Below are 12,559 nucleotides of genomic sequence, written 5' to 3'. Positions count from 1 at the left end.
TGCTGTCATAATCAGTCTGCGCACCAGGCGGGTTCGCGTGCTCCCCAATAGCGCAAGGTCAGACAGGGAGCTTGACGGGCTCCAGTCCACACGTAACGTACCATCAACCGCCACTGTCAGAGGGAAGAGAGTCCAAAGACATGAAAACTCACAGTAGGACCACAACATATTGTTTTGAAGATATCATTGTCGTTAACTTGTAGAAATGAAAATAGGATTCAGCTGCTTCTACATACAACACTGTGCAGAAGTCTTAGGCCATTTTACAGTATATATAACTTTCATTCTATATGGACCTTTCAAAGTCAAGGCCAAAACTGCTAGCAAAACCAAAAATTATGACTGCTAAATTTGTGCTTGCTCAGTAGGTTTCCCAGTTCACGGAGGGCTTGGAATTGAATAATAATACTACGAGGAATATGTCCTAATACTTTTCTGCATTTAAATTTCCACCTGCTATTGTACCCGCTATTGCACATAATGCATATAATGTTTTGCATTCTATTCCGTTATTATTTATATATTATATCACTTTCATAATGTGTGTCTTTTCTGTATCTTGTTTGCTTTTATTATTATTATTATTCGAGATTTGGGAAACATAAACCTACCTTAACCTAACCACTAAGGATGGGAGAGTGCCGTTAACAGGTATCGGTATCAAGCCAATACCCCGCCTTTTTTCAGTTGACCTTACCGCAAACCACGCCCGCATAACCTAGTAAACCAATCAAATCGCAAGACGTAATGTCTGCGACGGCACGTGCGATTGCTGCGGACAAACAAAGCAATCCAGCTACCGGTGGTGCATTGCGTGGTTATCCAAAGGCAAGACAAAATCGATAAAAATGGTTAAACGCTGTAGTGACAGTTTGTGTAAGAGTTTTGTGTAAGAGTGATAACTGCTGTCCCGATTAGACTGGAAGGAGGTGTCCAGTTTATTCCCTTGACTAAACCCTCAAACAACTATGAAAAATGTCTGCGCTGGATCAAACTTTGTGGAAGACCACACGACTACTGAATCCCTCCAAAATTACCAGAAACTACGTACGCACTAAGGTTATATTCTCAATTGTTGTTTTTATCCAAAGTAAAGGCTAACGACAGCTAACCTTCGACGCATTTGTTGACTTACTATTTTACTATAAATGCCAACAAAACATTGAAACTATGAGGTAATTCATGCTTACGCTGCTTGAAAGGAACAATGTCCAAAACTGAGTTTTGCTGACAATCAGTCGAAGTGAGTGAGGCGACTATCTTTTTCGGACTTCTGTAGCAGCAAGCAGCAATATGTATTTCCTTTGTTTTGTGGCAAAATTGCATGGTGAGGGAGTGAAGATACCCTTCACTAAAAAATTGATGCCTCGAAGAGAAATATCGGAGCCCTGAAAATACCTGAGAAATCACAGGGAAGATTTGACAACTTTTCCATTACTGTGGATGCACTTTTGCTCATCTTGACCGGTAAGGCTAAATGTCCGAGGGCGCCGCTGCTCGTCGTATTTAGTTGGCGGGGAGGGGCGTGCCATGGTAAGGTCAATCAATTATCAGTACACTGGCGTCATTCTTGTGGACGTTTTACGATCAGGAGCTAGGAATGAGAAGATTGGAAAATTGCCATTCATTTTATGTAATTCTAAGGAAAATGCTATATTGGGATACATAGGCCATTGTTTTCCGTTTTTTTTTTTTTTAATTTTTTGGGGGGGGGTGTATCAAAAGTACTAGTAGTGGTTTCAATACTTGGTATTGGTATCTGTAACTACTCAAGAGTTGAGTACTTGTACTTGTAACGGTCAAAAAAAAAAAAAAAAAAGTCATATTGGAAATCTCTACTAACACCTTTTTTTTTATGTGAAACCTTCTAAAAAGTATTTTCAACAGCATTTTTTTTTTTTTTGCATAGTCTTTACTGTGTTACCCACACTAACAAAGCTAAGACTTGTGCACATCATATAGAATATAAATGCAATGAAATGTAAATCAAAAACTTTTCAGAAAGACTTTTTATGGTCCAACAATCACCATGCTGGGCCATGCCTTTCGCAATGTGTGAATTCTGTATCTCAATACAGTGAGCCGCCATGTTGTACATCAGCATTGACACTAAACGTTGTTTAAAACAGCTTTTTGGATTGACTTGCATTGAGATAACGTGGAGCTGTGAGGAGGGTGCAAGGCTTCCTTCCACCATGCGCTTAACAGCCATGCCATGTCATGCAGGTGACGCCCTGGCAGCAGCCCAAAATCTCTTTGATATTTCATGAGATTTTCTCATGGCGGCCGGCAGTGGGTGGAGAGCGTATGTGGCACATACCCGACCCAAAGAAACACAGAATAAGAATAATTTCACCTCGCCGTTTTTTTTAATACAGAATTGGTCGCCAGGCACGTCGTGACCAACACGACGGGGCCAAAATGACAGATTGCAGCTGCACCCCAACCCCCCACCCACACACGCAAACGTCACCTGTTCACCAATTTAGCCCTGATCACGTCACAGCTTGACAAGCTTGAAGGCGCCTGACAACCGCCACGCAGAAACATACCAACACTGCCTTTCTGCCCCCACGTCACGTCACACGGTGCAGAGTGTGCTCGCCGTGCTTCAAATCAGATTTGCAAAACAAGATTAGGAGGTGGGCCTCGAAATGTCAGAGCCTGGCTGCTTTTCCCCAAGTCCACACCCAACAGTTCTTATTTCCAAAAGAACAACTTGCTCCATTTGTCTCCAGCACCCATCTCATATATTGAGAGCAATAGCTAGACCAATCACGCGCCCTGGGTGAAAAACCTGAGCTCAAGTTGCCCCCGAGCAGAATTCAATATGTCCCGTTTAATTGGGTGTGATGAGATCAGGTGGTGGGGGTGTATTGTATCATTTCATCTAGGCCACCTCTGCAGTGAATGTGTCTATTCTTTGGAGGAGGTTGACAGGCGTGCTGAGCGTTTGTGTTTATGGAGCCCGGTCTATGTGGAGAATAGATCCATGAAATTGGCGCTATGCATTTATTGTTCAAATCATAACAATATGAGAGCAATATGTACTTGCAGGAATTACCTCGGCATTGGACATAATGCATTATCCGTCATTAACATTTATTTGGTCTACATCATGTGGAGTATGTTAGTCGTCATCATTATCATTATTATTATTATCAGCACTCAGAGCCCTTTCAGATTAAAATTCTGAACATTCTGTTACATTATGTGTCATAAAGTACATCTGTGAGGATGCTATCACTCACGTTTTACAGATTAGAGGCCGGACCCCAAGCCAAGACTAAAATATTATTGTTGCATAAATTGGCAAACTTGCTTGCTATTTTAATGCTAGAAACAATTACTTGTACAATTGAAGTGAATGATTAAAGGTCAGAAGAATTCACATTTTTATATCCACATGTTTACATGCACTTATTCTGGTTGTATACAGTATAATTGTGAATTACTTTTCCTAGTATCACGTGTCGAGTTTTTTTTTTATGGGCTTCATGCAAAGAACAATATTGTAACGAACTAAGGGGCAGATTCACTAAAGTTTTGCGTAGCTTTTCGCAGCGCGAACCAGTAAAAATGGAGCGTCTAATCCACTAAACACGCACATACGGGGAAATTCATTATTAACTGCGCTGCAGCACCGGTGTTTTTTTTGCATGTACGTAAGTGAGGTCATTTGCATGAATTTGGCGGAGAAATTGCTCACCTCTATTTAAATGAGGCTCATTGATAAACAGCGTCTAATTCACAAACGTCTGTGCTAATAGCCACACGGAGTTTGAGTCACGCAAACAATGTTAATGGGAGTATGGCGTAAACTTGACGCTTCCTCGATCTTGTGGACAGATGCATACTGTATATCGACGTCAACCTCTAAAAATATTCGTTTTAAAAATGATGGTACCAATAATTTGTATTTTATGAATGAATGACGTTGTTGTCCTCTCTGCTCACTGTAGCTTAATGCCGCTAAATGAGGAAAACGCTTCAAACAGAACTCGCCTCTCCCTCCCACTGCTCGTTGAATCAGGGGGTGCTGGTGTCTGTGGATCTCACTGCTTTATCTATCCTTCCCTCCTTCCTCTCTTTAGTTTTTCCTCTGGTCTCTTGAGATCTCCTTAATTTGTTGGAATTTAGAGGTTTCTGGGGTTGGCGTAAGACTCTGATTTTGTAACCATGTGGAAGGCATGAAGTGTTTGGTCGGTGCTGGATTTTACTTTGATTTACCTTTCTTTTCTTTTTATCTTTTCTGACTTTTTCTCTGGTTTCCTGACCGTCTGAACCTCACGACTCTGGCGAGACTCTGAAGTATCCGGTTAAGGTGAAGGGTAATGGGATTTTTTATTAGGTTTTAGGTGAAGTAATGAGTATAAATTTACACGTATTTGCACGCACGCACACACACAAACGCACACATATACGTAAAAAAAAAAAAAAAGACAGAGCAATGATGATAAGACGTTGAATCGGTAAGACTGCCGAATGAACAATTCTGAGTTTACGCCGGTATATGATTAGAGCAATATCCTTAGTGAATAGGTGGTTAACATGGAGTAGTATAGCGGACGTAGTGCATTCTTAGTGAATCTACCCCTGTACGTAATTGTGTTGTTGCCATTTCTGTTTAGCACTCTTATGTCCGACTGTTAGTAAACACAACACACGTCTCGCGGGAGGAGAGGGACGTTACGTTCGGGTTGGCTGCGTGTGTATGGCGTTAGATTTGTGCCACAATTCCGTGCGTAACAAAATGTGTTTCGTACGTACCAAAAATATGTTTCGTACGTACAAAATGTGTTTCGTACGTACCAAAAATGTGTTTCGTACGTACAAAATGTGTTTCGTGCGTACAAAACAGTCCTCGCGCACGCTTGCTACGTCTCTCCTCAACACGTACGAAACTTTGATTTACGCTTGCGATGCAAGGGTAGAGGCGTAATATTTGTGCCACAATTCTTAACCAATCAGGAGTCGGACAAGAGAGCAAATCCTGATTGGCTGTTTAATATCCAATCAGGCAGAACTTTGACAACGTGTCGTCACGCCGCGTTGCATCATGGGCGCTTCTTCGATTTTTTGTTTTGTTTTGTTTTGTTTACTAGCACTCGGTGCTTTCCTGTTTGTATTTTATCTGCATTTCTGCTGACTTTTATTTACTTAACAAAAGTTTTGTTATATTACGGGGTGAAGCAGCTCTCAACTGCTTTCCTGCTTTGCGGAAGACAAGTTTTAGCCCTCATGGGACCGTTGGATGACCGTTGGGGGGGACGCTAACTTCCGAATCGAAGACTACTTTCAACATTTTCATTACGGTAAGTAGCATAAAAGTAGCATCTTTTAACTTGGCCACTATCACACACAGGCTTCCAAGACAAACAAAATTGTATGTAATAGTTACATACACGACATTGGCAATGGATGTGCATAGTTATGATGAAGAAGAAAAAATCGCCACCCCCTTTCTTTATTTTCTTATGCATTTTTAGTGCCTAGTGCCACCAAATGTATATCGTGTAACTAACAGACAGAAAAAAAACATGGAATGTCCAAAAGCACTGTTAACACAATGCCATAGTTACTGATTTAAGTACGTTAGTGATATTGATTAGTTATGAAAATCGTGGAAAATTACGAGATATCAGCTCTTGAATTCAATTAACGAGTTAATTTTGTTGTCATTACCTGTATACTTGTGCACATAAATGCCATCTCAAACAAATCACTAAAGCAGCCTTTTACCACCTAAAAGACTTCGACAGAAGGGTTGCATGCTCCATACCAGAAGAACCTGACTCATGCTTTTATTTCCAGTAGACTTGATTATTGCAAAGGTCTTCTGACTGTTCTCCCTCAAAAGAGCATCACATTATAGCTGCAGAGGTTATGAAGTGGTTACCCTTAGTTGTACTAGACATTTAACATGAACAAGAAACTGTAGAAACATGGATGGTCACATTGTTTTCCCATAACTACATGAAGATGGATGGATATGATTGTTTCACGTTTTACAATTAATAACCTTGAGCTTTTGTTTGTTTCCAATTTACCAGGTAAACCAATCCAGATTGCGCATTGTTTCTATATCCGGGTCACAGTCATCAATAAGATGTCTAAGGATAGAGAGTACAGCTGAGATGGATGGGACGGCGATGGATGGCTCCACAATAGCAGTCTACCATGCCTACTGTGTGTAAAACTTGAAATAAAAACTGCAAAGATGCACTGTAACTGAGGACGATTCATTTGATTTAAAAACAAAATGTACAGTTTGCTGTTTGTTGATCGATAATGCATCATTAAGTGTCAATTACAAATACAATGTGTAATATATTTTCATCTGTGGAACCTCTTGGGTCTTACATTCTCAAGACATCATCGTGAGTACAGTACTCTGAGGTCTTCTTGGTCAATGATGGGCAAATGTGCAGTGTGTGCACTTCCGCACTTTAATCTTGAAACCATAAATGTGTCATGTACTGCATTGGCACTGTACCTGCAATAGTATTTTGGTTATTGTTTACAGGTTGTTCCGAATACAGTGTGTGTGTGTGACACTTTTTTATTTTTCTAATTGTCAATGATACTGTTTGCAAGACACATTTAAATAAGTTCAGTAAAAGTGTCGACAACTTACAGGAGAAAAAATATTTTAAAAATGTTTGATTTGGTATGCTGCAAAACAGGCCATTACAACTATTCGAACTTCAAATTATGATAGTCCAATGTTAATGTTGTCATTCTTCAGGAGCTCTTGATTTCTCTGCTGTCAAGCTCAAGCTTCACGTTCTGACTCTTCCTACAGACATTTTAATGACTAAGTCAAATTGGTCTCATCAGCTGGCTCAAAAACGTCAGGAATTGGGGCTGCACAAAATTGGAAAATCATGCAATACGCGATTTTGCTGAATATAGCAATAGATATTGCAATATTTAATATGGATCTAAAGAAATGACTGATAATGATTTTATTATCTAATGAACAAATGATATTTCTCATGCAGTAAAATGTATTCAGAGTTATTTAATTGTAATGACTTCAATAATGTTCAACTAGTGGATGGTGGTGCACATTTTAGCAAGTGGCTGACTGGTCAAATTCAGATAAAAGCATAAAATTCCATATGAAACTTATTGCATGTCTGTTACATGCATATTGCATGGGCCAATAGCACAATATCAATATTTTTTCCACTCCACTTCTTCATCTTCTGCTTCTCGTGGTGTTTTTGACACTTCTGTTGTGGTGTCATCAGGTGCATTCTGGGTCCTTTGTCATCTTTGTTGCCTGGTAATAAAAACAAAACCCAAGGTTAGCGCTCAGATTTTTAATTGTCTATCTGTTGTTATGGAAAAATGACAAGATCAACCATGTTTCTCACATTAGTAAAACAATTATTTTGGGCAAACATGTTTATTTCAACAGCTGCTAGTCATGGTGTATGGTTGTCTTGTAACCAAAATGAATTCAATTCTTACGTCAATAACTATGGCATTGGACTGCCAAACACAGTGCTCTTAGGTATTCAATGTTTTCTATTATTCACGATATACCTTTGGTGGTACCAGGCACTAATTACTAAAGAAAAATGGATGGTCTAACATTTTCTTTTCTACTTCTTATACAACGCCACTCATGATGGCATGCATTGTTTAGGATTGTAATGATAGTAACACGATCAAAAGAGGACAAAACTATAGGATTTACTGACTTAAATACAGTACAGTATTTTGTAACTTACCATAATGAAAACGTAAGTAGCAGGTTAGCCTCTTCTCTTTTTTTTTTTTTCTATTTTATGCCGTCATCCAACATCACCATGAGCGCTAAAACTTGTTTTCCCTCCTTCTTCCGCTAAGCAGGAAAGCAGTTAGGACCTGATTCATCCCGTAACATAACAAAACTTCTATTAAGTAAATAAAAGTCAGCAGAAATACAGACAAAAATTCAAACAGGAAAGGACCGAGTTCTTGTTAAAAAAAAAAAAAAAAAAATCGAAGAAGCGCCCATGATGCAACGCGGCGTGACGACACGTTGTCAAAGTTCTGCCTGATTGGATATTAAACAGCCAATCAGGATTTGCTCTCCTGTCCGACTCCTGATTGGTTAAGAATTGTGGCACAAATATTACGCCTCGAGCCTTGCATCGCAAGCGTAAATCAAAGTTTCGTACGTGTTGAGGAGAGACGAAGCAAGCGTGCGCGAGGACTGTTTTGTACGCACGAAACACATTTTGTACGTACGAAACACATTTTTGGTACGTACGAAACACATTTTGTACGTACGAAACACATTTTTGGTACGTACGAAACACATTTTGTACGTACGAAAAACATTTTGTTACGCACGGAATTGTGGCACAAATCTAACGCCATACGTGTGCTCCCCTATTTGCTCACCGCTCGTGAATTGTTTTCTGTTTTCCGCCAACAGTAGCAGAGTGACATCCCAAGCAACGTTTGCTGGTGGCAGTTCTTGCAAGACGTTGCAATATTTTTATGTCATTGGAGATTTTACCTCAACCAGTTTAACAGCTTTCATAAAAGTTAATCCTAAACAATTTGATCTCCTCGCAGACTTCTGCCTAGATGGCTACGCCCCTGGCAGCAGCGCAGTGGTGAGTGCTTAGCAGAACTGCCTCGCATATTCCAGCATTTCTGTATAGAATTTAAGGTTATTTGTCTATATGTGCCCTGTGATTGGCTGGCGACCAGTCCGGGGACAACTGAGCTAAGATAGGCTCCAGCTCCCCCACAACGCTGATGAGGACAATATAGCCCTTCGACAGTAACTGACGGACTAACCTGCTTTTGAAAACTTTTTTTATTTCCTGCAAGAAATAAATTGTGAGATGGGCGGCTGTGACATGGCCATGATACCAAGTGCAAATCCTTCCCTTGGTTTTCAATTAGATTACAATGCACCAAGGCACTCTTCTGCTGCGCACTGCCTCTAATGGATGAATTTATAGGGATTACTACAATATGTTGTGAGGGGGGAAAAAAAAAAAAAACAGACCTCATTTCATGTCTTTTCTACTTGCTTTTTAATATAGCAATGACATATATCTCAAAAAGTGTGCAAATTCTCATTTGCAATTTCTACATCCTTTTTATTATTATATTCCATCTGACTGAGTCTATTCCTTCTAAGTAAATGAGCATTTAAGCATTTTTTTTCCCCCATCAGATCCTCTCTGTCTCCCACACACGCGCACGCGCACGCGCACGCATTCACACACATTTCCTCTATCTGTCCATCCCGTTGTCGTGGAAACTGCAGACAGAGACCGCGCTGCTTCACCACGTCTCACTCTGTCTCGCACACGGACGCATACACACACACACACACCATCAAACAATTAGGTCAATTACTTCAGTGTTGTTTATTAAGGTGAAACAGGTGGAAACTGTTCTTATCAGGTGTGTGGGCTAAGACGCCTGCAAGGTGTCATAATCATCAAGTGCTATATTACGCAATCCTTTTTGCATAAATTGGGGGAGGTGGGGTAGAAGAGGCACGTACGTAAGGTGGGTAAACCCCACGTGGGCTGCTCATACATCACAGTTACATCAGAAGCAATAAAGGAGGTAAAGTGTTAAGACTCAAAGATAGACGAAATGAGAGGAAAGCCCAACACGGGTTCGTGTGGAGTGAACAGAAGCAAATATGTAAACAACCGAGAAGCAAGCGGAAGCCTGGTGGCAACAAATGATCCGTCGCCCCATGTAAAGATGGGGGGGAAAACATCTTGATGAGATAACAAACTGCGTCCTACCTTACAACTAAAGTGGGTCAGCACCATCGTGTCTGCTCGAATCTTCACGTCACGACAATAAAAAGTGTTTCAGGGAGCATCCCTCAGTGATGTCAAGAACACCTCAGGTTTCTCCGCCTCTTGCAGTCGTGCACGCTAAAAGCTTCTTGCAACTCTCCCAAACATCGCGATGCTTAAGGCAGACACCAGCCCCTCTTTAACACATCCCCGACAACCCCCTTTGGAAAAAAATAAAAGCCATACTATCGTGTTTCATAATGAAAATGCTGCATGGACCAAATGAGTCAAAAATAAGCATGTGAGGTTGTCGCATTTTGGGTGAAAGCATGCTGCACAAGCTCCCCCAGTTCACTGCACCTAAACACAAAAAGGTTGCAGCAAAAATGAAGTGGCAGCCTTCTTCCAGCCTTCCGTGCGTGTTAGGCAGAACAAATTGAAAACAACTCTTACCCACTGGCGTTTTCGAGCTGATGCAGCCCATTTGTGCAGCTGCATGTAGACCAGCTCGCACACACAGAATAGATGACGCCTATTGAGTTTCTCCGAAGGGAGCGTACCTCATAGAAGGAGAGCCGCGCTCGCCCCCTCTCATCCGAGGAGGCTCCGCTGGGTTGCGGTGGTGGCGGTGCGGCGATGTCAGGCTGCCGGGGGGATACCGAGCGCGGGGGGGAGGTTGCCCATCACTTTGTCTTGGCGTCTGTCTGCGCTTGAGTGTTGCTTATCAGCACCACAGCGGAGGGACAGCGCAGATCTCCCCCGCGGCCAAGAGGCTCATGTTGGGGGGGAGTTCTCCGTCTGTGTAGTCCACACCGGTACAAATCTCCGGTCTGCTTAGTGAGAAATCAGGAGGACGACACATGGATATCCAGACCCAAGCTCACACACCGTGTTGTATATATACACTCATAGCCGTCATAGTGTCCGCCTCCTTGCACTGTTTTGCTCTCTTGGTAAGGAGCGCAATGCGATGTGATTGGCTGGTGTCACCTTACATGTCAGCCAGCATTGTGGGGAGGGGAGGATACAGTAAAGAGGAGCGAGTTGTCAACTAGTGGCATTGCATTTCTCCTCATCTCGCGTACATTTTGAGGTTGTGCATTGTCATTGACTTGCGAGTTTAATTCAATCCCTTTCACTTATACAAAACTATCATTCTAAAGAAGTCGGGATAAATGAATAAAAACATATGATGATTTGCAAATTATTTTCAGCCTATATATTTAATTGCATACACTCCAAAGACAAGATATTGAATGTCCAAACTGATGACAGTTAGGCTACTGTTTTTTTTAAGGGGTGTCAGGCGATATAAATTTTTTATCGTAATTAATCGCATGACATCAACAGTTAACTCACGATTAATCGCAAATTTTATATCTGTTTTATTAATGTACAATAAACTTCCATAAAATCTGTTTTCTACGTTTCATACTCCTGTTTACATAAAAGTGGAAAATATGTTAAACTAATAGAAATATGGCTGCATCTTTTGTCATTGATAGGTAATTTCATTATAACTCATAAAATTGAGTTAAAATTAAAAAACGAGTGTGGTATTGATTTGTGTTGAGCTCATTATTCTGCCACTAGATGGTATAATTGCATCTGTAAGACATTGGTGCCAGCTCAATAGATTTTTCTTTTCATATTAAGAACTATCTAATGTTTAACATGAAGTAACTTGTGAAATTGTGCACATTTTTAAAATTGTAAAATATGACTAGAATTCCCCAGTAAAGGCTTTCCATATAGAAACAACGCCCAGAAACCTACTGTGGTCTGACGAGTCCACATTTCAAATTGTTTTGGTAAATCTTGTGTCCGCTAGGTCAAAGAGCAAAAGAACCATCTGGATTGTTCTCAGCATAAAGTTCAAACTGTGTGATTGTCCATGATTGACCATGCTGATCAAAGTAAAATACGACAAATGAGAACCTGGACTATTGAGCAACTCATGTTGTACATCAAGCAAGTCCAGGATAGAATTCCAAAAGCTTCGACAATTTGTGTTCTCAGTTCCCAAATGCTAATTATTTTTTACTATTGAAATGAATTGAAATGCCATTAATCCATTCTAGTTAAGAATTCACTCCATCTTGGCTCGCGACTCAAACTTTTCACAGAATGGAGGGGCTATCTTGCATTTTCTTTATTTTTTTTTATTTTAATAAATTTTCTCTCATAATACAAAACACACTCACAGCAATATTTCAAGCCTAACTTAATATTTATGTGATTTGTTTTACATAACAAATTCCCATTTACTTTTTAAAAGATGATTTTAACACAAACGTACCAAATAAAACTTATATGATACATATTCATTAACCTGATTATTATGCAATTCAAACAATATACTTTAAATAAATACTCTCAATATTATTAATTTAGAGTAAATATACTTTATTAATACTAAATACATAAACCTGAGGATTATGCATTTCAAATAAATAGGCTTCATTAGACTAAGGAATATGTATGACAAGGTTTATTGGGTAGGTTTGTGTTAACATTTGAAAAAAAAAAAAAGGAAATGAGAATTTGTCATGAAATATTTCTGAGTGCATCATTTCATTGTAGCACCAGCTCCTAACTTGACAAAAACTTGTAAATCAAGATTATATAGGCTAGTGTTTCTAAAATAATCTGCATGCACGTTCAACCGTTCATCGTATGTGATGGTGAATGAAAGCGAGCAAAAGTGCCTATATTAATTTGTGAGGTCCATTGTAGCCGACTCCGAAGCATCTTCATTCTCCCTGCGTCTCTCTCTTGCTTTC

At 40.1% G+C, this 12,559-nt stretch overlaps 1 protein-coding gene and 1 long non-coding RNA gene across 4 annotated transcripts in view; one reads left to right on the top strand and one right to left on the bottom strand.

Annotated features, from left to right (window-relative positions):
* The window catches only part of fam131ab (family with sequence similarity 131 member Ab), a 37,888-nt gene extending 27,211 nt beyond the window's left edge, over positions 1 to 10,677 (bottom strand). The window contains exon 1 of one of the 3 annotated variants that reach the window (XM_077541788.1): positions 10,230 to 10,677. In XM_077541788.1, coding sequence (XP_077397914.1) covers positions 10,230 to 10,274 — 45 coding nt within the window. In that variant the 5' untranslated portion in view covers positions 10,275 to 10,677. Of the gene's footprint in view, positions 1 to 9,779; positions 9,991 to 10,229 lie in introns of those variants that run through there. The other 2 variants (XM_077541791.1, XM_077541790.1) reach the window with 2 other exon arrangements.
* On the top strand, positions 4,890 to 6,231 carry LOC144033312 (uncharacterized). Its single transcript, XR_013287928.1, has 2 exons — positions 4,890 to 5,315; positions 6,054 to 6,231. It is a non-coding gene; the product is annotated as an uncharacterized LOC144033312 (long non-coding RNA).
* Positions 10,678 to 12,559: the final 1,882 nt, after the last annotated feature.

This window comes from Festucalex cinctus, chromosome 13 (genome assembly GCF_051991245.1).
Source record: "Festucalex cinctus isolate MCC-2025b chromosome 13, RoL_Fcin_1.0, whole genome shotgun sequence".
Classification (NCBI taxonomy): domain Eukaryota; kingdom Metazoa; phylum Chordata; class Actinopteri; order Syngnathiformes; family Syngnathidae; genus Festucalex; species Festucalex cinctus.
Note: the sequence above shows the minus strand (reverse complement) of the source record. Positions and strands in the feature narration are given on the sequence as shown.